Genomic DNA, 26,949 nt, shown 5'->3' with positions numbered 1-26,949 from the left:
TATGTATGTACATCTGTAGTCGTGATACACCCCTTTGCTGAAAATGGACTTGTCCAGAAACTGGAAATGGATCTGAGCATGTCCATCTATTACACTGAAAACTTTTGTTAAGCATGAAACGCGCATAAGATGACCGGTGTTAGGGTTAGGGCCACTCTACTCAGAGTCAGGTTAGAAACTATAAATCAATGAATGAATTGACCAAGTTCCTTGCACTTTTTATCACATTAAATGTTTCCATTATTTTAATTGGTAGGGGGGTACAAACAAACGGGTTTGTATTATCAGACGATAGTTTTCTGCAAGGATCCTCGACCCCCCCCCCCCCCCCTCGGTCAGTTGAATTACTTTCACTTCTAAACCGAGACTTTTTCTTTTCCTCGATGACATGTTGATCTTTTTGCAGTAAGTTATTCATATTGCCAACTACAATACTGATAAAACAATTTTTTATGCATCTAAAAAAATTGCCGTGTTTGTAAAGGAAGTGATCTTGTCACGTGACTCGTTAGTTGCAGTCTGGTACCCTATTGTTTTTATACATTTTTTTACACTAAGTGAGAGAAGCCAAAATGGCTTCGATATGTACCATTAACATTACGCAGATTTGACCTCGTGGCTGTTAGGATTTGTAATTTTGACAATTATTGTCAGTAGTAATAGCCACTAATTATCAAAGTGAACAAGCTCAACATCTTACTAAGGGAAGTCATAAAGGCTCTCAAACCATTTTACTGCTGACTTGTGTATGTACATCGATACTGCCACTTCTCAGCTGTTACTACTGTTCAATAATTGTAATCTTAACAATTATGAGAGTGACTAAACCGGACATCTTATGATAACACAGCAGTATGTCTAATTGGATTACATGTACATACCCTTTTGTATGGATTAAAATTTGAGTCTTTCTTGGCTTTATGGAATAAATGTGGCTTCTCTTGAGGCGCAAATGATATTATATTAACCTTAGTGGTACATGTACATCAGTCAACACTTCTTTCAATAATGAAAACCTGATATCGGAAAACAGAAATCGGATTACTCAGCACACGTTATGAATAAAATACTGGTTCTGGATACATATTAAAATAAAATGCGGCCGCTTGTGAGGGGTAAATTTTATATTATTGCACTAATATACTGGCCGCTGGTCGCATTAGCCGGGTGGCCTTTTGTGAGGGGTACTTTTGAACACAAACTTGTCGGTGCCAACGGATTCTGGCCGTAAGGAGCGGGTGGCCATTGGTCAGGGGGGCCGTTCAAGAGGGGGACTACTGTACCCACATTGACTGAATCTGAGACTCGATCCCACGCAGACAGATGTGAAATGGCAGTGATCCGTAACGGAGAGCGCTTTAGACCACTCGGGGACCCAGATCATTATGAATATGATCGTCAAGTGTACACTTATCAAAATGAAAACTGGTGATAATTGTCACTAACATCACACTTCATAAATAATGTTTTATTACTTATGTTTATTATTGTTTGATCTTGAATATTTTAAAATCATTTCACAAAATGGCTGCTGAAATTTTGATAGTTACAGTAAAAGAAAATTCCAGTAGGCAGTTTAAGGAAAATTCCCATTCCAGAAGGCAGTTTAAGGAAAACTCCTGTGGTGTCAACCAGTCAGTAAAAGAGCATGTTAAAAAAGAATTTCATAGACTTATTTTGATCAATCTGTAATACATAAAGTGGGATGTTAACATGCTGTAATATAAAAAATATGAAACTGCAATGCAATGCTTGTAAAGGGTAACATCTGTGCTTTTAATTAGATTGGTAAAATGCCATAGTCAAAGACATCATGACAGAGACCTGGCTTTGTCAGGGTGTCCTTCTGGTAACATATCTAGCACTCTAACCATTGATCTGCCCTGACACCAAGTTAGTGACAATAGAGAAAGTACAGGTATACTGCTGTGTTGGATGGAATTTGTTGTATCCTTTCATGACCTTCCTTGGAAATATTTTTCTTTGCACCATGAAATTTGAAAAATTAAAAAATTTGGAGACACTTTTCAGCCAAAGGAGCCATTTTATGCCATGATGTATGGACTTTAATATATTTGTAATATAATATTGGCTCTATTTTTAATTAATATAAACATCAGAGAACTCGGAAATGCTTAATTACGCGTATTTGGATGCCAATTTTTGATCTGGTATGCAGAAAATCACTGAGGCGGGAGTCCTCCATATGCATATAATAGGTGTGCAGCAAGATTCAAAGACTTGCCAGTCCTGCTTCAGACACCTGCTTTGTGGAAAAATCTGTTGATCATTTAGCTGTGCTGATATATAAAATGACAGAATTCAGTGACTGAAAGACCCCTTGATACATACATTGTTGCCATTTTATAAGAGTACATAAAAATGAACATGATGCAATAGCTGGGCGGCAAGTTCAAAAGGGTATGACTGGCAGCCGGGTGGGAAAATGTATTAATATTTACAGTGATTGAATTCAGAGTCAGAAAGACCTAGAGATGTACATGTGGCCGTTTATAAAAGTACATCAAATAAACAACTTTAGCTTTCGTTATTGTGTTCATTTCCGAATGTGGCGGAATAAGCTGTGCACGTGCCCTCAGAATCAAGACATGTTCAGACTTAGACAAAATGCCATTTGTAAGTGGGTGACAAGTCGCCTAAAAATGTAAACTTCTGTTAGGAAAGCATAAACGACTTCGTCCTGTGATTATTTACGAGTTACATTGACTGACCATACCATAATTTTTTTTTTAATGCCCCCTCACCTTAGCCCGGTTAGTTCTAGTGTTGTAGCAAAATGTATTCATCAAGGCATCAGTAGCTAGAATGAATAAGACTTTTTTTATAACTGATAATACTGCTTAGTTGTTATGAACAAAATTTCACTGACACTTCATCAATATCTGCTGCCTCATTTGTTTCCAAGACCATTTCTTACATTCCTTCCTGAGATAAAAATTCTCAACACTGGGCCCATCAATAGAAATTCTTGTATAATTGTTCAGAGTAGATATACCCATAAAATATCTTAAGTTTGCTACATTAAAATATAAAATAAAAATAAAGCAGTTAAAAGATATTTTTGTCATTTTATTGCCATCTCTTTAATTCCACTCATATAAATTTGAGAATTTTCTTAAAAAGGTCACTGTTGCATATAAATAGCATGAGATCACTTTCCATTTTTGCTATTTATAGCAGTTGTATATGACCCATTTAGAAGACAGTCAAGTGTCTTCAGAAGTGATCTGTGCCTAACAGATAGTCAATTTGTATACCAGTCTCTATTTTTTTTTAAAAATGATGTTAAATGAAATGCTTTACAGTGTAGGTTGTGGATATTATATGATGGAAAATTTTAGATCAGATGGATCTTTTCATACTGCAAAACATATCAGATCAGAAAAAGTGACAAGCCAACACCAATTTACAAACTTTATAAGAAGAATATGCGAGTAATGTAATACAGCGCTCTCATTACCTGACCATGATCATTGCAGAATTCCAGTTCACAATCATTCAGCAAAAGTTATACATGTAGACTGGATGAAGCGGAATATAAATAATTTTTCAGTGTATTTTGTGTTTTCTAATACTATATGAATTTTGTGTTTTCTAATACTATATGAATTTTGTGTTTTCTAATACTGTATGAATTTTGTGTTTTCTAATACTATATGAATTTTGTGTTTTCTAATACTATATGAATTTTGTGTTTTCTAATACTATATGAATTTTGTGTTTTCTAATACTATATGTATTTTGTGTTTTCTAATACTATATGAATTTTGTGTTTTCTAATACTATATGAATTTTGTGTTTTCTAATACTATATGAATTTTGTGTTTTCTAATACTGTATGAATTTTGTGTTTTCTAATACTATATGAATTTTGCCCTTGTTGACAAGAATTTCAATAAGCTGCAGAAACGGGATGGTTGTAAAAATGTATCTTTTTCACACATGCTGTAATTCTAACATGTATATATAGAATACACTTTTTTGCCCAAATTATGCTTTTTAGCCACTTAGAATAGCAGTTAACTATGCTTATACCTGTTGGGGGTGGGTGGCATTTATGCATAGATTATATTATTCACCAGCTTTTTGTTTAAAAAACTTTTCATTTTTAAAATCATTTGAAAATGATGTTGGTACTTATTATGAAATTAGAATTAATATTTTTATTTCAATTATTTGTGCAGCTTATATGTAATTGCTGAAAACACCGACAACACTTTAAAAAGAACAGATTCAAATTGCTCTTACATTAACTATGTTGTACGTGTCTGTTCAAATTATAAATTATTACTGTTTATTGACACAGTGATTTTTATTTTCATTTCTAGGAGACACACCCATCCACTCCACCTACCAGAAATTTATTTAGCCGTCCTGCTCGTCCTGCAACCCCTTGGCTTAAGCATGTGAGTTAATTCTTGTACAGTGAAACTAACTCAATATCCATAACTCACTTTACTTGTCAGATTTACCCTGTGTTTTGGTTTCAGCATGGTTTTCCTAATTTAAAAAATCAGACTTGTGTGTGCTGGCCACCTTCATAAGACTGCCCAGTTTTGGTTTGCATAGAGTCTGGTTATGAAAGGTTTGTGTAATTTATTGCAGATAGGTTGATGGGAGTGATACTTCTAAAGTTTTCTGTGACTTATTCAAGTCCAAGCACCTATCAGAAATTTTAATGCAGATGAAATTTTGTGGTTGTCTTGACTGTATAGCTGCTTGTATCTCCATCAAACTGAAGATACACTCTTGACACATTGGCTGGCATTGCTATTTCTGCTTGTTTCTCCATCAAACTGAAGATACACTCGTGATACATTGGTCAGGGTTGCCATCTTGTATCTCCACGAAACTAAAAATATATGCATGACACACAGGTAGGCATTGTCTTATACGGAACAATCCGTAGTGACAAGATAATCATTGCTTGAAACAATTGGTTATACTCCTGCATGTTACAGGGTGTAGATCTACCAAGTGTGTTTTTGTAACAAATCCTTTAATGTGAAGCACTTTTTGATAAATTGTTTTGATTGCAAATCTATATGAAATTGTTAGACCTGCCAAAACCCTTACAGTTTTGCTGTTAGTTGTTGTTGTTGTTGTTGTAGGGTTTTAATGCCATTTTTCAGCACATGATAGGCTATACATGCCAGCCAGTATTAATGGTGGAGGAAGAACCCGGGAAATCCTCAGAAAGAACCACCGATCCTCGAGAAGCTACTGGCAAGCTTTCTCACATCCCATATTGGCCGAATCCGAGACTCGAACCTACGCACACAGAGGTGAGATGGCAGTGATCCGTAACGGAGAGCGCTTTAGACCACTCGGCCACTCGGGGTCCCTTTGCTGTTAGTCTTATACGCAAATATGATTGTGACAGAATTCAGATACTAGCTTGTCTATTTGATTTGAATATTAGTTGGTGAGCGAACCATACTAACTTTACAGGAGTACCTCAGACACTTTAAACTCTACATATTTTGTCAAACTAAACATCAGCATGATCCATCTGTTGCTGTATAGAATTTACTTAAACATGGCCTCCAACAAGCAATAGTTTCAGGATGAAAGGGACAAAAACATTTTAAAAAGTTTTTATATTACAGAAGAATAAAAAGGAATATTCAGATTCTTGGGTGAAAAAAAGGTAGGAAGGGCAACAATTAAACTAATTGGACATCTTGTGTCAATCTGAGTATGTCAGCTGGTGGGAAAGATTATTGCCATTGTCACATGAAATTAAACATTTTCAAGGATTATGTCAAGTTGAGAGAAAGCCATTGAGCTCCACAGGGTTTGGAATTGCAGTTTGTGAAATGGTACAAAAGGTAATTAAGGTCCAAGTATACTTTGTAAACTTTTTGGTAGAATACAATGTTCACCATTGTTCCTTCAGTCTTGAATCACACTTCTAAATGCATATTTCTCAGCTTCACAATAGCATACATTATATTTCCTTCTATCTTACTGAAAACTGGTCTTACTTAGCAAAATATATCAACTGCCTTACTGAGAAGGACTTCTAGGTTTGGCAGGTCTGGATCATTACTACAATGTTCAGCACATGAAGGAACGTTTTGATGCATTAATTATGTCCTGTGTTTTAAATTTCTCGAAAGGAAGTTAGGATCTATTTTTAGTAAACCACTTTTCTTACATAAATCATTTATCATATCCATTTAACCACTCCCATGGCCTAGTGGTTAGAGCATCTGCCTCAGATACTGGAGGTTGTGGGTTCCATCCCCTGCCGAGTCAAATCAAAGACTTACAAAAGTGGTACTAATAGCTATCTCACTTGGTGCTCAGCATTAAGAGGTTAGTGTTACGGCTGGTAGGCCTGGTGTCAGGATAATGTGACTGGGTGGGACAACACGTTATATGTCTGCGGCATGATGCCCCAGTGCTAGACATCACTATAAACTGCCACACTACAGACATTGTAGCAATATGACTGAATAATTGTTAAAGTTACGTTAAAAGGTCCAAATCACACTCACACACATATCATATCCATGTAACCATTTTTGTGGCACCATATTGACTTAAAGTGCTGGTGTGTCATAACATCCCAATCAGTTATTCGTTCATCTCTCCTTGTGTCTCTTGAGAAGAACGGTGATGTAAGTTACATCACATGTTCCTTTCCTTTGCTTCATTTAAGATCCATGTGAGACTATGAAATAAACTTTGTATACTTATACATCATTATTACTAGGGATGTCACATATATTCAAGCTCATAGGATGGTATTTTATGTTTTCCCTTAAACTTTTCTTTCTGTTCTTTAACTTCAGGTCCATTTGAGATTTCACATGCTTCAGAGTCATTTGATATTACATGTACTTCAGAACCATCTGAGATTTTGAATACTTCAGGTCCATTTGAGATTTTATGTGCTTCAAAACCATTTGAGATTTCATGTACTTCAGGTCCATTTGAGATTTCATGTACTTCAGGTCCATTTGAGATTTCATGTACCATATTTGTTCTCTTCCTCACTGAGATTCCAATCTTCAGGGTCAAGATCAAAGGCCGTTATTTTAAATTTCAGTAACATTTTCACTTCCACTCCATACAATATGAGCTGCTTATGATAAATGAATGAAATATGATATTGTGCATTTTGTCATCAGAACAGATTCCACATTTAGGGTGATATCCTAATGTCAAGGTCACATATATTTCCTGGTTGCTGTTTTAGTTGTTTTACATTTCTGATGAAACACGGTTCAAGTATTTTGCTCTATTAGAGAAAAACCATGAAGCTTAGCGACTTTTCACGTCTGCCTAGTGACATTACAATTTTGTTGCAAGTGCCATGGTCAGATTTCATTATTGTATACTTTTGCTAATGTGATCACAGTAGACTAAATGGACAAAATTTAATTGATTTGCATGTTTTTTTTCCTTTCAGGATGTTACAGCAAATAGCACCACATTTTCCACTCCCAAGCCTGTACCACCACCTAGCCCTGCAGTAACCACCGTTATACAGTCCTCATTGATCAGCGAAAGTAGCATTCAGGACTTGACACCGATTCATCATGCTCTTGAAGAGGTGGGGGAGGAAAAAGAGGGTTTGATACATCATTTGATTGTGGGCTCAGAATGCCCGACCTGCAAGGCACATCATGTTCGACCTTTACCACTGAGATCTGTATCACCACTCTGTAGCACTCCCACCCCACACAGTAAAGGCTTCTCTTTGAGTTACCCATTGTGTACATCCATTATGGAGAACAGGTTGGTATTTTCATGGCTCACCATTTTGCGAGAAGTGATGGGCATAGTATCCAGATAGCTGTCTATCAGTCACTTATGTGACTTTTAATTCATGAGGTCTTGAGTTTGATTTCCAGCATTTTAAAATATCATTCACATGAGTTATGGTTCCTGATTGCCAATCCTCCTGTCTTTGATTTACACAGCATAAATTCCCTAAGCTTTGATGAATTATGACCGAATTTGGCGTGTAGCTTTATGTTGAGAAGGCCCTGAAAGAGTGATTTTCAGCATTCCATTGAATCATTGATAAGGGTTATTGCCCCTGATTAACCAATCTCCTGGCTTTAGGTTCCAGCACATACTTTTACTTGATCCATGAAATCACTTGGGAGGATTTGACTTAAGTGTCCAAAGTGTTTTATGGATGTTGAAAGGCCATTGTAAAGAACTTAAGAGTTCACAATGGTCTGGTATACCAAATATTTGACATTTCAACATGAAGTCACATCTGATTCAGACCTGCCACTCTTAAGATATTACTGAAAGTCTTACGAAAATTACCTCTAAAATACAGACTTACGGCATACTAGCAAAAACTAAGGAAAAATGATCATTGCCAAAAAATCTGGATAATTGGTTCATCTGTGTTTTATTTGGATCTGGATTTTGAATTAGTGAAATTAGCCAGGGAACCAGACTAACTATACAGCAGTGCCCCAGATGCTTTAAACTGCACCTATTTGTTCATGTGAAGCGTCTGCATGATCATACTGTAGATTATAGAATTTCTCCTTTAAATACGTTCCCCGATCACATTATCGTTAGGGATATAAGCCTGCTACCTCTCGAATCCGGCCCTACTAAAAGACGAAAATTCGTCTTTCTGGTCTATCTCATAAAGACCAAAGGGCAATAACTCTTGCCCCTTACCTCCCCTTGCCACCGCCAGGTGTCACTAGTTTTTAAGCTTCACTTGTACTGATAACACGTACCTTATATCTCCAAACAATCCAAGCCATCTTAGCGTTAAATTGGACCATCCGAAGTTAAATTTGGATTTATTGTGTTGGACAATCATTCTTCTACAGGTTGTATACATTATTTTAACAATTATTTTTTCAAAATTGAGTGACTTTGTCACCCTTACGGATTTCGTTTACTGAAGACCATGTTACACACGCTATCACGGAACTCGTGTTGTCAATTAAGAGTTAACGTGACACTAACTAATTTCGCTTACTCCGTTAGTAACGGTTGTGGTATTAGCAAATTAATAACATGCTGAATTGCTAATTTGTGCTTTGTTTTCTTTTCTTGTGTCGTTTCAGTAGAAATGTCAACCAAATGCATGAAATGCAAAAAGTTCAAAGCAAAAGAAGACAACCATGACTCTTGTATTTTATGTACCAAGTGTACATCATCTATATCATGCAGCGTGTGTAATACTTGGACAGAACAAACGTGGGCTGATGTAGTCCAGAAGGCAGCAAAAGGGAGGGATAGACGGAATAAGTCAAAGAAAGATAGCATTGATGTCCTCGGTATACATCCGAAGACAGCCTCCATTGCGAGCCTTGTGGGGGACATTGGGGGTCCCCCCCTCCACCTAAAGTTCGTTGTTTGCAACCGTCAGCCACAGTAACATTGGCGGCAATGGAGGAAATAATGTTGACAGGGTACAAAAGTCCAACTTTGAACAGATGCGTCGTTTGGTCCAGGAAACGACGACGCAGCTATTGACATCAGGCCGGATATTACCCTTATTTCCCTCGCTCGCTTCCACAGCTTTTTCTGACTCTTTGGGGGAATGTTCCCCCAATTTTAGGCTGCCCAGTGGGCGTAAATCCCCCCGCATGGCCTTCGGGCCTGTAAGTCAGGATGCATGGGGTTTTTACCAGATCCATCGGATCCATTTATTTATACAACCTCTACGTCACCGGCCATCCGGCTGTCCCTGCATGGGGACCCTATTGCTAAAACGGTCCGACCAAACATGACTACGGGGATTTTAGTGATAAATCCATCCATCAAGCTGTACCGCCGGCAACATACCAATACTATGGTGAAGATTTTAGTGAGAAATCTGTCCGTCCAGCCAAGCCATTGGAGCAGCCGGTACCGGTGATTGCAGGACCGTCACCAACATTCAGACCAACCACAAGCCGGACAAACCAGCTGGCAGGGCTGGCCGTCCATATGTTCACGACTTATCCACAAGGGAGAGTTAGTGACAGTGTTAAGGATGACGGAATCGCGTCATTATGCCACCTGGTATGCTCTATCCAGAAATGCAAGCTATTACAGAACACGACTCTGCACACAGTGAGGGTGACGAAACTCCTGCAAATCAGCCGTACACAGATCCAACCATGGAACGGACTGAGTTTGGCTTCAAGGCAGATGTGGAAGAAATTTATAGGGTGTTGGCAACTTCAGAATGCCCTCCACCTCCTACCACCTTTCAAGACTACAAAGTTAAGACATCTGTAGATCTTGATGGGGAGGAAGAGACGCCGTCCTTCCGGCTCCTTCCCCATTCGGCAAAAATTATGGAGATCAATGATTGTCTATCAGGACGAATAGGTGATCTGGGGAATGCTAAGGCGTTCTTTTCAGAAAGCCAAGTACCAGCGACGTTCTCGTGTCGCTGGTACAAAACTCATTCAAACGCCTTCAGTACGGATCTTCGGCCCTGGACAAAAATATGGCAGCAGTTCACATGTCCGCTCCACTGTTTTGCAAAGTGGACAAAAATCGTGTTCCATGCCATGTCAAAGCTAGTCCGGAACGTAGTTGCTACGTCTTCAATGTTAGACTTGGCTTCTTTAGCCATTTTTATCGACTCGCAGAAAAATCCAACAATGACCACGCTTGGGAAGCGATGGCCCAGATTGCTAGAGTTATTAACAGGACAGCTCACCATTCCATGGCTAATGCGTTGACTGCTTCTGCCAACTTAGACCTGATACGACGTGACGCACGTCTGCGGGCCACGTCGCTCAAGCCCCATCATACTCTGGCTTTACAGATGATTCCGTTTGGGTCGCCTTTACTCTTTGGAGGAAAAATTGAAGAAGTTCGGAAGAAGGCAGCTCAGGAACTGCCCCTCCAACTCGCCGCCCAACCCTCGCAGGCGTTTAGAAAAAATCAGTCCCTGCCACAGCGGAGGGATGATTGGCGGACCAGGGACAAGGGATCCTTACAATCAAATGTGCAGTATAGATCCCAACCCAATGCCAGGAGACAACAGTCTAATCAAGCTAGGAGGCACCCATACAGAGGTGGTAAGAAACAAAGTTTCTCCGTCTTCAAGCCTCCTAACTCTAAACATTGACATACCCTCTCCACCACCCGCGGACAGCCTACCTGTGGGCGGCCGCCTCCTGCAATTTCAGGACCACTGGACCACCTTTTTTCCTCAGAACGATTGGGTGATCCAGGTCATTTCGGATGGACTTGAGATTTCATTTATCCAACCCCCTCCCCTGTCCTGCTCTCCCCTCTTCACAGATGTACCGTCCGATCGGGAGAAGGATACCTTTCTACAACAGGAGATACGGTCGCTCATAGAAAAACGGGCGGTGGAGGTTGTGAAAAAACCGCAATCGCCGGGGTTTTATTCCAGGCTGTTTCTTATCCAGAAGACAAAAGGCAAGTTGAGGCTGATCATCGACCTGAGTCGCCTCAACCAATACATTTTACCACCGAAATTCAAGATGGAAACGGCGAGATCAATCCTTCTTTCCATTGGCGGGACGAGTATGCCGTCAGTCTAGATATGACCGACGCATGTTTTCATGTCCCTATCCACCCCGCGTCACGGAAATTTCTCAGATTCGCTTACTGCGACACGGTTTAGCAGTTCCAGGTCCTACTGTTTGGCCTCAACATCAGCCCTTGGGCTTTTACCAAGGTTATGGATTGCGTCGTCACCCTGTTCCGCTCGACTTGATCTACAGGGATGGCAGTGTACTTGGACGACATCCTCCAGAAACATATGGTAAGTTCTATTCTGCTCAGAGGCAGAAACGATCTTTTAACCTTCTTAGATCATCTAGGCTTTCTCGTGAATTGGGAAAAGTCCGATCTCCGTCCATCTGAGCATTTTGTCCATCTGGGTATGGAGTTTCTCACTGATCTGAATCTGGTACGGCTTCCTCGCGCTCGTGTAAGCCGGATCGCCGAACTTGTCAAGTCCATTTCCAACAGGACGTGGATTTGAGCAAGAGAATTCTTGCAACTCCTCGGATTATTCAATGCGGCGGCGGACTTGATCCCACTTGGCTGTCTTTTTTTGCGTCCCTTACAAATGACGTTACTGGCACAATGGCGCCCCTTTTCAAGTCTCCTCAATCAAACAATAATGATCACGCCCAAGATACGATCGTTCCTGCGTCAGTGGCACAAACTCTGTTGGCTGTCCACGGGGATTCCTCTGGAGATTCCCCAAGCGGAGATAACGGTATGTACCGACGCCAGTACCTACGGTTGGGGTGCCCACCTGTTGCCGGACTTCGCTACAGTCAGCAGCATGTGGGAGCCAGGGGAGAGGCCTCTCCACATCAACCTTTTAGAAATGAGGGCTGTCATCAATGCCTTTCATTTCTGGAAGGATCAACTCTCAGGAAAAACTGTCCTCATTATGTCAGACAACTCTGTGGTGGTGACTCACCTCCTCAGACAAGGGGGCACCAAATCACCAGACCTGTGCATTCTGATCTTTCAGTTTCTACGTTGGTGCGACAACCTCCACATCAGCGTACAAATCAGACACATTCCCGGCAGACTCAGTGTCTTGGTCGACACTCTATCAAGGAAAGGTCAAGTCATTCACACGGAATGGTCACTCCATCAATCAGTCTTTCTTCGGATTTGCACACTTTGGGGGGCATCTGATGATCGATCTTTTTGCGACAAGGTGGAATCGCAAGTTGCCCACCTTCATCTCTCCGGTTCCAGAACCAGAGGCTTGGGCCGTGGACGCTCTGTCAATCAGCTGGGAGGGGTTGTGGGCATTCGCCTACCCTCCCACGGTTTTGGTACCGAAAATAATCCAGAGGTTAAGGGGTTAGAACTGTCGGATGATTCTGATTGCCCCTCTCAGATGGAACAAATCCTGGGTTACTGATCTACTCGATCTAGCGATTCCAGCCAGCCCAAATCTTCTCAAACAACCATGGTCACAGGTGTTCCACCCCTGCCCAGACCGTCTTCTTCTTCACGCTTAAGGCTCTTGTCTGGGCAGCCTTGCGAGACAATTTAAACCTTCGATTGTGGAGAGAATCTCAAGAGCAAGAAGGCCCACCACTCTGAAGGCCTACGAGGGAAAGTGGCGTGTTTTCAGGGACTGGTGCCACATCAATAACATCGTCCCTTTGAGTGTCTCAATATCTCAACTGGACAACTTTTTTCTCTGGCTTTTCAAGGAGAAACAGTTGGCCCCAATTACTATCAAAGGATACCGCTCCATGATATCAGACACATTCCGCCATCATGGTAGATGTGATATTGGGCATAACAAAGAGCTATTAGATCTTTTAGCCAATTTTGATTTCAATCGACCAAAATCCCTCACCGTTTCCAAAATGGAATCTGTCCTGGGTTTTTACATGGCTCGATTCAGACAAATTTGAACCTTTAGCCCACACTTCGTTAAAGCTACTATCATACAAAACATGTTTCTTGATAGCCTTAGCTTCAGCATGCAGGGTGAGCGAGTTACATGCCCTTTCCAGTGACCTGAACTTTCTTCAATTCAGATCAGATGGTTCGGTGGTCCTCCTGACGCAACCAGGCTTTGTAGCCAAAAATAGGTTACCATCCATTGGCAATCAAAGAATCATCATTCGCTCGCTCTCATCCATAGATAAGTCAAGAGCAGCAGCCATGCAAGATCCTGTTCGTGCACTCAAGCACTATTTAAAACTCACAGGCGTGTTGGGACACATGTAAGCGCCTCTTTCTTCGGGTCAAAGCTGGTAAAGAGGATATCACCCCTCAAGCCCTTGCTTTATGGCTGAAGTGGGTTATACGCTCAGCATACTCTGAGGTCTCACAAGATCAGAGTCGCCTCATGAAGATTACGGCTCATGAGATAGAGCAATCTCGGCGAGCCTGGCATTTGAACGCAATGTTTCGATCCGAGATATAATAGAAGCTGTTGGCTGGCATGCGGAGTCAACCTTCTCCAGTTTTTATCTCAGAGATTTGGCTTCGCAGAGGCAAACCTTGAATCTGGTAGGTCCAGTGTCGGCAGCCCAGATGACCACCAGACCCATTTAAAACAATCAGCACAGCCTATCAGCTTTGCTGGATTTGCCAGTGAAATTTTGTAGGTAAGATTTCAATAACTATCTTCTTAACCGTATATAGGGGTCACATATAATGGGACCCTAGGCTGTGTTGCTGATGAAATTAGGAGAACGGGTTATCGTTCAAATGGGGAATCCAGCCATCATTCCCTAGAAGGTACCCAGAGTGGAGGTAGGATGCTCAGCATTCCCTCCTCCTATTACTTATTCTCCTAACGTTAATGTGATCGGGGAACGTATTTGAAGGAGAAAGCAAATTTTTAGTAAATTGTGTTTCTCCGAGAATACTTACCCGATCACATTACTTAAAAACCCTCCCAACCATCCCGCTATGCGAGCATCCTCGTATAATATATATCGCTCAGCTTAAAAAACTAGTGACACCTGCCGGTGGCAAGGGGAGGTAAGGGGCAAGAGTTTATGCCCTTTGGTCTATATGAGATAGACCGAAAAGACGAATTTTCGTTTTTTAGTAGGGTTGGATTTGAGAGGTAGCAGGCTTATATCCCTAACGTTAATGTGATCGGATAAGTATTCTCGGAGAAACACAATTTACTAAAAATTTGCTTTTTTAAACTGGCATCCAGAAAGATGTGCATGCTTAAGACGGAAGGGAAAATAAGCTTCTAGAAAGGTGGTTATAATCAACACAGAAGAATAAAAAGGAGTATTCAGATTCTTGTGAATAAAAACAACAAGCCATTGAGCTGCATAGGGTTTGGAACTAGAGTTTGTGCAACTGTACTAGTGGTAAATAAAGTCTATGCGTACTTTACAAACTTTTCAGTTGAACATCATGTTTATTGTTAATGCATTGAACTTTTAATTATTCTTTCCAGTTTTACAGTAGCAGTTATTGATATTTTGTTACACCTTACTGAAAACTGGTTAATCTTACGGAAAAACCAACTGACTGAGACAGACTCGTTAGGGTTGGCAGGTCTGCTGATTTCATGTAGGAACAAAACCAATGGAAAAAAAAGAGTTTTGTACTGACAGATCCCCAAAAGCTTATAAATACTTTAGTGTAGAATGGGTATGTAGATCCAGAATGCATTCTAGTGTGTAGATCTAGTGCTTGCATTGTGTGTACAGAACTTTCGTGTAGAATGGGTATGTAGATCCAGAATGCATTTTAGTGTGTAGATCTATTGCTTGAATTGTGTGTACAGAACTTTCGTGAAGATTTAGAGTGTATAATTAATGTGTAGAATGGGTACAGAGATCCAGCATTCAGATTTTGTGTGTAGATCCAATATATATCTAGTGCTTGGATTAAGTGTTTAGATCTATTGTGTAGATACAGCATGTAGATACAATATATAGATCAAGTGTGTAGATACAGTGTATAGATCAAGTGTGTAGATCTGGTGGATAAACAGATGTGTAGAATGGGTGTGTACTGTAGATATAGCTTGTAGATCTTGTGTGTTGTTCTAGTGCCTATATCAAGTGTTTAGCATGTAGATCCAGTAGAGTCGTAAATATTCTTTCATTCAAGCTATCAGTAGCTGGAACTGATTGTTCTGACTCTTTTCTGTTAGATATCAAGGGTATATTGAATGTACATTTATAATTAAATTTCATCCTTTCTTTATTCCCAGTTTCAAGGAATTTTCATTTTAGAACCATTTTTTGAATATCATCTGCTGCTGGCACTACATGTACATTTTTTGTTGCTGAAGTGCTGTAAAATATTGCTACCAACATAAATACCAGACAAAAAAGCACAATAAATCAAACAAATAAAAAAAATGAAGGGAGTTAATACAAAAATCTCAGGACTGAATTTAGGGCCTTTTGTGCAGCAAGTCATTCTATTACAATTGAGTGGCATGTAAATACAGTTGATTTGTGTGCAAAGTTTTCAGTTCAATATACATTTGTTGTACAGTTTTTGCAGTGAGGAAACAATCTGTCGGATATGCCATGAAGGTGACCGTCATGAAGAGCTTATCTCCCCCTGTCTTTGCACAGGCTCCATGGGAATGTTACACATTTCATGCTTGGAACAATGGCTTGGGTCATCAAATACTACCAAGTGTGAAATTTGCCAATACCAGTTCTGTTTAAAAAGATATCCAAGACCTTTGAAGTGGGTGAGTATCTTGCAATTCATGTTTTGTCTAACCTGCATAGTACAGTGCGACACAGGTGCTACTTTCCTGGTGGCTTAGATGACATTGGGGTCCTCAGTGTTAAATGTTTGTGTTAAAGGTTTTGCAAGTCAGATACACTAAGGGGAATATGCCAATACCAGGATGCAAGTCCGATCATACATTTGGGGGATAAATCAATGACAGGATGCAATTCTGATCATACACTGGGGAATACATCAGTGTCACTTTGCAAGTCTGTTACTTTTGGCGGATATTTGAATGACAGGATTCAAGTATGATACAATTGGGGGATACATCAGTGCCAGGATGCAAGTTTGATACACTTGGGGGATACATCAATGCCAGGTTGCAAGTCAGATACACTTGGGGGATACATCCATGCCAGGTTGTAAGTCAGATACACTTGGGGGATACATCCATGCCAGGATGTAAGTGAAATGTTATGTGATGGATATGACAATTGTTTTTTTTAATGTTGAGGTTTGGGCTGTTCACTATTATTTTTTTTGCTTAAAGATTTTCAACTGTGTATGTGATTTGGATTTTTAACTTAGTTTTAAAAAAAAAAATCAGTCATATCGCTATGATATCAGCAGTATGGCAGTTTATAGTGATGTCTAGCAATGGGGCATCATGCCGCAGACATGTAGCTTGATGTCCCAATCAGTCACATTATCCTGACACCAGGTCAACCAGTCCTAACACTAACCTCAATGCTGAGCACCAAGCTAGGCAGCTGTTTGTACCATTTTCAGAAGTCTTTGGTATGACTCGGCCGGGGATCAAACCCATGACCTCCCACATCCGAGGTGGACGCTCTAACGACTAGGCCACCGGAGTGGTCTATTTTCAACTGCATTAGTCAGATAATAACTCTACTCTTAGTGGACTCGGGAATTTATACTAGATTTTATGCACCTTCCTTATTGAGGACAAAAGTAACTAGAAGTGAATGGGCTGCAGTGGCAAAGTGGTTAGTTCACTGGACCTGTGACTGAAAGTGTGCAGGTTCAAATCCTGCCTGGGTCAGTTACTGTCGTGTTTACCTGGGCAAGTCTCATTGCTCTAATTGCTTTGGCTCTCCATGGCCTACTTGAATCCCTGTGCTGTTAAATGCCAAATAGGTCATACCACGTCTCAAAATTGGTCTTGAAAAATCAGCATTAAACATTAGAATGCTATTTGCAATACTTTCTGGTCCTAATGCTGGAATTGCATTCAGATAATTATTTATTTCATCTCTGACCTGTTCAAACAAACCATAGCATATTATATTGATGATGCAAGATCTGATTGTTTGAATTTCATGTCGTTGATGACATTATGACAAATTACTATATATAATAGCTTATGACTTGAATCCAGCTGCAGACGTGATAGACTGATATACCACTGGCAGATCAGGCTGTATGTTGTTTATTTCACTGATTACTCTGTACATTATGTGATGGTAGGTCTGGGTTTGTATTATTCAATTGAAACCCTTTCTTAAAGTGAAAATGATGTTTTACAGACCAGTATAACATTAGCTGACAAAAGACCAAGTTTAATATGATGGGTTACATGTTTTTAAAAACTTGATATTTATTAAAATTTGGGTCTACAGTTGTTTTATTACACATGGTTGTGCAAAACTTTGAAATTTAATATGTCCCATACAAGTGAAATTGCCATTTCAAATTTATTACATGACAAAATAATACATCACTACATTCAAATTTAACTTGTCACAAACAATCATACATCATAACATTGAAATTTAACTTGTCCCAGACAAGTGAAATTGTTATATCACATTATATTACATCACAAATAATGCATCACAACTTCATATATATTAATTTAGTAAATGTCATCACAAAACCGGTTAATATTTTGAATATTTATACCCTCATCACAGGTTGTTCGTATTATGTTACACTGTTACATGTGTGTGTAGATGTGTACAACCATCTGTGACCATTGTCAATGTTCAGCCCATAACTTTGTAACGCCTTGAAAATATAAGATGTTGTTGTACACTATAGCCAGGCTCTCAGCCTCATGGTCAAGGCAGCTATGTGTAATTCACTGACTTGTGTCCCAGTCCAGAGTGTAATGTTTGAAGATTGAAGATATTTTAATGATATTTTTGCCATTTATATATCATGTACAGTACAGCTCACATGTATTTCCCGAACCCCATGCATCACAGTGGAGGTGGAAAGAGAGTGCAGAGGATTAAAAAAAAACAACTTCCACTGACTCTCAGAGTTGCAAGGTGGCTTGCTCTGTACACTATGCTTTCTTGCAGAGTCATTGAGCATGACGATTGTGGAGTGGATGTGGTCTTTACCAAATGGGCTTGGTTTACTGTGTATGACCTCTGCAAGCATGCTCTTTTGAAGCTCACGGAAATTAGAGTGGTGCCAATTTACTGACATTGTTATCAGATGATTCTACAAATTTAATCGACGTAATACCAAATCAAGTTTTATTAATATTAACATCACAATTCCTGGACAACTACTAATGCTACTGTACCTTTCTCATTTAGAAAACTCTGTTTAGCACCTTTTGTAATAAGATTACACTTTTACTTTATTCACAGAAATCTGAACAAAGTTATGCACTGACTTGATGGGACCACGCTGAGCTTCTCTGGAACAGTTGAAAGTTTATTCTACTGTTTAAATATGAAAAATTAACTCTCTGAGGTATGTAAATTTATATTCCCAATGACAGTTGTTTCTGTTAATAAAAAAACAGACAAACAACAAAATAAAACATTGAATTTACACTTATATGATAACCACATGTTTAGTCCTTATAAAATAATGATCTAGTCATGAGGCTGAATATAAATGTACACAGCTACGAAGTTTGATTCTCACTGCATTTATACTGTAAGAGACTGGTCAGTGATATTTAATTTATGGAACTATATTCTTTCCAATTGGGGTATTTCTTTATTCTTTCATTCATTGCAAGATAAATTTGTTTCAAATAAAATAACCCTATAGAAACCTAAATGGTCTCTCCCTAATAAAGACTTGGCTTGAATAGATGTTTTGTAGAACTAAAGGCAGTGACCATTGTAAACACTACTATAAAATGTTAGCATCAGCAGATGATGTCAATTTTAGCTTGGGATTGGTGCGTTTCTAACATGAAGCCATCTGACTTGGTGTGTTGTACTTTGCAGCTCAAATTATGGTCATATCATTAGCAGCGGAAGTTTTGTAATTGTTCTTAATTAATCTGGCCTCAGCGTTTTGTTGAAATAAATAATAATGTGGAAAATTGTCACATCTTAAATGCTCAACAAATTTGTATCCACATGTATCATATTAAATGTGCATCCTTATAAGGAAAACAATAAAAACTAAATTTTTATCATGATAGAAAATAATTAACCAGTCATATTTAAATGATGTGGTGTCAATAACCTAATTGTAATGTAGATCTAAGATGTTTAATTATTTCAGTGCGGTTTTCTATTGGTGACTGTTGGAGTGTTTGGCTATTGAGACAAAATTTAAAACATGCAAACCAATATCTTTCAATAGTATTTAGCAGACTTATGTGTTTGGTATACTGCTTTGCAGCTAAAATGGATTACCTATCTTTTTCACTCTCTCTCTCTCTTTTGATAAAATGATGGATGTTAAATCTACATTTCGCTGATATGCTTTAATGGCTTTATGTGAATAAAAGTCCTGAAACTGACATCATCTTCTGATGCTAACATTTTATAACAGTGTTTACTATGGTCACTGCCTTAATTTCTGCCAAAAATCTGCTGTAGCCAAATCTTTATTAGGCAGAGACCATTTCAGTTTCTAAAAGGGCCGTGGGGTAAATGCTTGAAAACTTTTGTCTTCGTCTCATTTTTAGTATAAAAAGGACTCTGGACCATTCCTTGCTGTACTTGAAACAAACTTGAAATAATAATTTAGCCCCATAAAATAAATGTCCAGTACCTTACAGTATACTTGCATTCAGACTTGAATTAGTTCAAAATTGTGTATGTTGCATATTCAATCACATAACTGGGCCATAACTGCTTAAGGATCAAACATGTGGTTTGCATTTAATTGTAAATGGCTGTTTTCATTTTAGTAGTTTGTCTTCTTAAACAGAAACTCCTGCTGACAGGGATCTAATTTTCTGTACCTCAGAGGATTACTTTTCATGTTTAAACAGTGTATTGACTATTCATAAGCAGCTCAGCAAGGTGTGCCTCTCATCAAGTCAGCATGCAAGTTTTCTAAGTGTACAAAATATATAGGCTTTTAGAATTAATTTCTATTGTCCTTATATATGATTGAAATAAATATCATTGATTGTTAAAATGGTATTTGATTGCAAATCACTCATGACATGTCAATCATTCCTTGGATGGTCTTCACTGATTGGCTGTTCAGATGTCAATCAATAATGCCGATCAGCCACTCCCAGTTGTTGGAGATGCCATTGGGGTGCCAGTCATGGCACATTGGTGATTTGTAGTTATTTAATTGCACCTTTGCAGAGTGAAAGTGGAGGGGTTGATTCCTCCACTGAAATGCGTGGGGTTTCCGAAATTAAACATGAGCTGTACTGTATGGACACTCTGTCACATACCATAGTTATGCACTTCCTGTAAGGTTGTTTCTTTGTCTGGAATGTATCTTTTGAAACCATGAAGATATTTTAATGGAACTTTAACCAGTGATATGTCTTCTATAGACAGTGTGTCACATCTCATGGCCTCCATCCCGTTAATGTCAAGCTCACTGCAAGGAAAGAGTATATCAATGACCTCAATCCATCATTAGGTATAAATTAGTAACCTCATTCCATCATTAGGCATAAATCAGTGACCTCAATCCATCATTGGGCATACCATCAGTGACCTCATTCCATCATTAGGCATAAATCAGTGACCTCAATCCATCATTAGGCATAAATCAGTGAAGATACTTTTAATGACACTTGAGCTTTTTGTATATTGTGACTCAAGAAAGTCTTGCATATCCACATCCATGCATTTTACCTCAAGGTCTGGGTCACAATGATTAATAATATAAAACAGTAGCTTGTTTCCATTTGCAGGCAGTCACTTTTTAACTGCAGTTATATTTTGATGAAATTATACCCTTGTCCGTACCTTATGATATAGCAGTCAATTATGTAGATCAAAGGTTAAGGTCATGATTATGAAAAGGTCACAAACTGTGCAAATCATGTGTTATATGTTGTACTCTTGTTGATTATCACATGATGCTGAGTCGGCCACTTGTAACTCATGTAATAAATAATGTGTTTTCAATTTCTCAAGTACCAACTTTTGTTAGTAGTAAAACCAACTAAATGCTATGCATTTATCCTGGTCCTCAATTATTATCTCAAACCATAGTCTTGCTCACCTGTATTTCACACTTCCCTGCCTTGTGTTAACTTATGCTTTTATCTTGACTATGCTAGATTTAATGTTAGACTTGTAGAAGGTTATACGGAGGTTCTTCTCTACCAAGTTATATACCAACCTGTAGGTCATTTTTATCAGTGTTTAAGTTTTTCTTCATTTTTTTCATGTTGATTTTGATTGGCATTTTAATATGCTCAGGCAACAGCAGGGATGAAAATTTGCACAACTTTCCTGTGATGCATTGAATTTTTTGAGACATATGGATACAGGGCTGATCTGTGTATCTCTTTAATGAAAAGGATGTTCTGTCAAGGACATTGCTTTGGACTTTGTTCATTGAAAGTCCAAACTTTCTAATGGATTTTGTATTCCATATTTTATCAAGCAAATATAAGCAATTTGCACTCGCTCTTAAATTCTAATGAATGGTTACCAGAGGGAGAGCAGTTTTAATTATCTGTAACTGGCAGGGTTCCCACACAGGTCAGAAAATCTGCAAAAGGTAAAAAAAATTAAGTTTTGTGTTGTGCTAGTGCAGTTTAATTTTGTTGGATTCGATTTGATTGGCCATTCTTGGACTGATCTTTTTTGGTGTTTGTGTTGACTAAATATTATCTAAAGATGACCAGGACGTAGTCTTTATAACACTTTATGGGAAGAATCTGATGACTTTAAAGCCAGGATAGGGCCTTCCAAACTTTAAAGACCAAAGCATCATATCGACTTTGCAGGAAAGAATTTGATATTTCCAGCATAGGGATTTCAGTTCTTAAAAACCATATGAAATCATCAAAACACATCTGTAGAGCTTCATCAAGATCAAAGATCAGGTTCCAATATATTCATTATTTCAATTTTTTTCTATGAAAGACTTTCAGTTTTTTCTGTGAAAGACTCTTCTACCATGAACTGCTCTGGTGGCCTAGTGGTTAGAGCAATCGCCTCGGATGTGGGAGGACATGGGTTCGAACCCCAGCCGGGTCATATCAAAAACTAAAAATGGTACCAACAGCTACCTTGCTATGCACTCAGCATTAAGAGCTACTGTTAGCAGTAGTAGGCATGTTGTCAGGATATTTGCTTACAATTTTTAAAGGTCACCGGCCATACTCCAACATTTTCCTATTTATATCAGATTTACATTACATGATTAAAAATAGTTATGCTCGCACAAAAAGAACAAAAAAATTATCAAGTATAAAGAAGAAATAATAATTTAATTACTCGAAATAGAAGTATAAAACACTGTTACTTTCCCTTAGTTACGATTTCCTACCTATTGAGGATGCAAATGGAAATGACGTACATTTATCCCTACAAGACGAATTACATGTTTCTTGTTGGAGAAAAAAAACCCACTATAAACAATGGATAGGGAATATTTTAGATGAAACTAATAAAAACTAATTTACTGTTCAGCCTTATATCAGTACGCATGCACGACACACTAGATTGTGTCGCTTTCAAAACTGTTCCATTGTTTCAATTTATTTTGAAAATTCCCGTTAATACAGGTAAAAGGAATCAATGTTGGCTTCCCTGTGTCGGCAGACTTTATAAAAAAAAGATGAAAGAAATTGGCACACATAAGGAATCCAAAGGAACCAAACTTGACTTCCTTTTGTCGGCCGACTTCAGAAGAAAAAATTGGCACACTAAAAAGATACCAAAGTCAATTTTCCGGGGTTGGTTTGCATTGTAATAAAATAACCTGTGTATTTGATATGTCGGTAAGTTTAAACAATAATAACTTGCTTTAATAATACTTTTGTAACCCATGCTAGCAAAAAGATTATAATTTGCACTCATATTGAATGTATTTTAAAATAATGATTTGTTTTTATTTGCGAGATACCGACTTATAGTTAACCTGGATACAATACAATCTGGGTCAGTTTGCAATAAGTAACTTGTCATGCCTAAATGGCAGGTGCCTTCAAGTAATCGGTTGATACTTTCGTCTCATTTGCGATTTTGTTGTAACTGACTTAAGCGATACACACTACACTAAGGATGCATACGCAAGCCGGCATCCCCTCCATATACGGATTTCTTGGATATATATTTTGTTAAAATAATTTTCGCATGATGAAAAAGAAGGAATATATAATAACAATGCAAGGTTAATTTCTTTCATTTTATTTTCAAACAAGTGTATGTTTATCAATTTATTTTGTGCCGTGAGTGTGTGTGGGAGGGCACAAATTAAACACAAACTTATTTAATTATTTCCTTTCTAATTTGTACGGAATGATGGAGCAAAGACCAGTAATGACAAGCTTTCAGTTTATGCGTGCAAACACTAAGACAACTTGAAAAAAAAAAACAATAACATTAACTGGTAAGAGCTTTATATTGCAGAAACTAAGTACTGACAAACTGCTCAACATTATTCTCTCTCTCTCTCTCTCTCTCTCTCTCATGTGTAATCTAGTATGTATTGTATGCAGGTGTGTTACAACGTGAAGCCTAAAATTAAGTATATTTGTTATAATATCTCATGTACACTACCCATAGCAAAATGTATACGTATTATGTAGAATATTATCTGTTACTTATTTTTGTTTTATAAATAATTATTGGTAATTTGACCGGAAGACTTAAATTGAGAATGTCGTTGTGCAGATGCATACATTTGTTAGCATAAAAAATGTATATAAATATTTTAATTAGAACAAGCAAGATATGTCAGTTTGTGTTTTCTCTCATAAATATGTACATTACGAAGTCAGATTATTTTCTTTCAAAGAATATCAAAATAGTTTGTTTAAAATTAGTTTTTTGTCCCTAAAACCTATCTTGCATAGCATCTACTTTTTTGTTGAAGAAAAAGAACGTACAAACTATTGTTTAGTTTGGCTGAATTGTATTTCGAGTTGGGCCAAATTCACTATAATCTGGCATAAATTATACAACTTTCCCATCTCTCTCCTATTCGATCCCCCAGATTAAATACACTTTTTTCTGGTAAACATGATTTTTCGGAAGAAAGAAAGAATGCTTTTTCCATCAACACTCTTTTGGTTACATCCATCTGCAACACAGTGCATCATATTTGCTGTACAAAAGCACGATCATATGCTATATCACATAGACATTTACATGGGGAAATTAAGCACTTGAATGGCTAGGTTGAATAGAAGGGATAAAAGTACGTCATATCCGGTTTTGGCATACGGAAAGTACCGAATGTTTACGGAGATTGCCAAATAATTTTTTTTTATTTTATAAAGCAGAGTTTTAAGTCTAATTTAATATTTTTATGGTGTGCATGCATAACCAATGTGTTTTGTTTATACTTCTAATAATATCACACGTTTGTACAATATAGGTGGCCGGTGACCTTAAAGTATTTAAACCTCGTTGAGTCAATAAACTTGTCACATTGTTAGGTCTGGACATTTTTAATTTTTGGTCTGGGTAAGGTCTGGAATCTTTTTTTAAAATTTGTGGCAGGAACTCTGGACTTGTGTTAAAAGGAATTCAAAGTAAATTCCTCCCCCCCCCCCAAAAAAAAAAAAACTTTTCACACAATTGAAAATAATGTGTTAACATTGTCAATATATATATTTTTTTATAATACTATAATATCATTTGTTTTTGTTGGGCTTATTATTCATGGTTTTGTATTTAAAAAAGACATTTTGATGGGTTCTTCAGTTCATGGTTTTATCTGTCAAGTTTGCAGATTTGGAGGTATTTAATTTTGCGGTGTAACCTCTACAGAATCCGAAAATAAAGGATACAAAAGAATAAAACTATACTGATGCAAATGGTGGTGACTTGAATGTTTAAAACAATACTACTACATGTATGAGCACAAATCAAAGACCTGACAAGTTTGGTACTTGAACCATGTTTGCATGACAATGAATAACATTAAACATGTTTCATAGACCTGACAAGTTTGGTACTTGCATTATGTTTGCATGCCAATGAATAACATTAAACATGTTTCATAGACCTGACAAGTTTGGTACTTGCATTATGTTTGCATGCCAATGAATAACATTAAACATGTTTCATAGACCTGACAAGTTCGGTACTTGCATCATGTTTGCAAGCCAAGAAATAACATTAAACATGTATCAGGATCAGTCATTAACATTGCAATTTGTTCAGAGTATCAAAGGAAGCTGACACCTGTGTTGTTAACATTGCGAATTGTTCCGATTATCAAAGGAAGCTGACACCTGTGTCGTTAACATTGCGATTTGTTCTGAGTATCAAAGGAAGCTGACACCTGTGTTGTTAACATTGTGTTTTGTTCCGAGCATCAAAGGAAGCTGACACCTGTGTCGTTAAAATTGCGATTTGTTCTGAGTATCAAAGGAAGTTGACACCTGTGTCGTTAACATTGTGATTTGTTCCGAGTATCAAAGGAAGCTGACAGCTGTGTTGTTAACATTGCGATTTGTTCCGAGTATCAAAGAAAGCTGACACCTGTGTTCAAAATTGTTTTTTATCTTTTTATTTCAGTATCTCCATGAGCCCAGCCTGAAGAAGGAGAGTAAACGATTTGTAAGGAACCTGGTGTTGATGATTTCCTTCGGGATTCTAGCTGTGCTGATTACGGTGATATGTCTTGTGTGGTCAGCAATTTTTATCCAGGAAAGGCGAATTTTGGAATCAACCTCCCTTATAATGTTTATCATTATTGCGGACACTTTGTATGGCCTGGGGTTATTTGTAAGTATCGGTCTTACTTCAGGAAATCAATGGAAGACTATGATTGTAATGAAAGTAGTCAGTTGATATTGTGTTATTTTGATACCCTCAATACATTGGTGTAGGATACCAACTAGGACTGATGCAGTCCTTCATATGCATTGGTGTTGGAAACCATTTAGGAGTAATACAGTCCTTGATATGTATTGGTGTACGATACATCTAGGACTAATACAGTCCTTGATTTGCATTGGTGTTGGATACCATTTAGGACTAATACAGTCCTTGATTTGCATTGGTGTTGGAAACCATTTAGGACTAATACAGTCCTTGATATGTATTGGTGTATGATACATCTAGGACTAATACAGTCCTTGATTTGCATTGGTGTTGGATACCATTTAGGACTAATACAGTCCTTGATTTGCATTGGTGTTGGATACCATTTAGGACTAATACAGTCCTTGATATGCATTAGTGTTGGATACCATCTAGGACTAATACAGTCCTTGATATGCATTGGTGTTGGATACCATTTTGGACTAATACAGTCCTTGATTTGCACTGGTTTAGGATACATCTAGGACTAATACAGTCCTTGATTTGCATTTGTGTAGGATACATCTAGGACTAATACAGTCCTTCATATGCATTGGTGTAATATAGGAAAATTTCACATGAGGGTCAAGTGTTTTTGTTAGACACA

The 26,949-nt window shown here is 38.0% G+C and overlaps 1 protein-coding gene across 1 annotated transcript in view; it reads left to right on the top strand.

Annotated features, from left to right (window-relative positions):
• Positions 1–26,949, top strand: part of LOC149784640 (uncharacterized) — a 51,936-nt gene that overhangs the window by 7,420 nt on the left and 17,567 nt on the right. Inside the window, exons 3-6 of the mRNA XM_089932696.1 lie at positions 4,350–4,427; positions 7,442–7,770; positions 15,958–16,162; positions 26,055–26,264. Of these exons, the coding sequence (XP_089788822.1) occupies positions 4,350–4,427; positions 7,442–7,770; positions 15,958–16,162; positions 26,055–26,264 (822 nt within the window). The remainder of the gene's footprint in view (positions 1–4,349; positions 4,428–7,441; positions 7,771–15,957; positions 16,163–26,054; positions 26,265–26,949) is intronic.

Source organism: Sinohyriopsis cumingii, chromosome 14 (assembly GCF_028554795.1).
Source record: "Sinohyriopsis cumingii isolate HCF-2022 chromosome 14, ASM2855479v2, whole genome shotgun sequence".
Lineage (NCBI taxonomy): Eukaryota > Metazoa > Mollusca > Bivalvia > Unionida > Unionidae > Sinohyriopsis > Sinohyriopsis cumingii.
The sequence above is the reverse complement of the archived record's forward strand: the minus strand, read 5'-3'. Positions and strand labels throughout refer to the sequence as shown.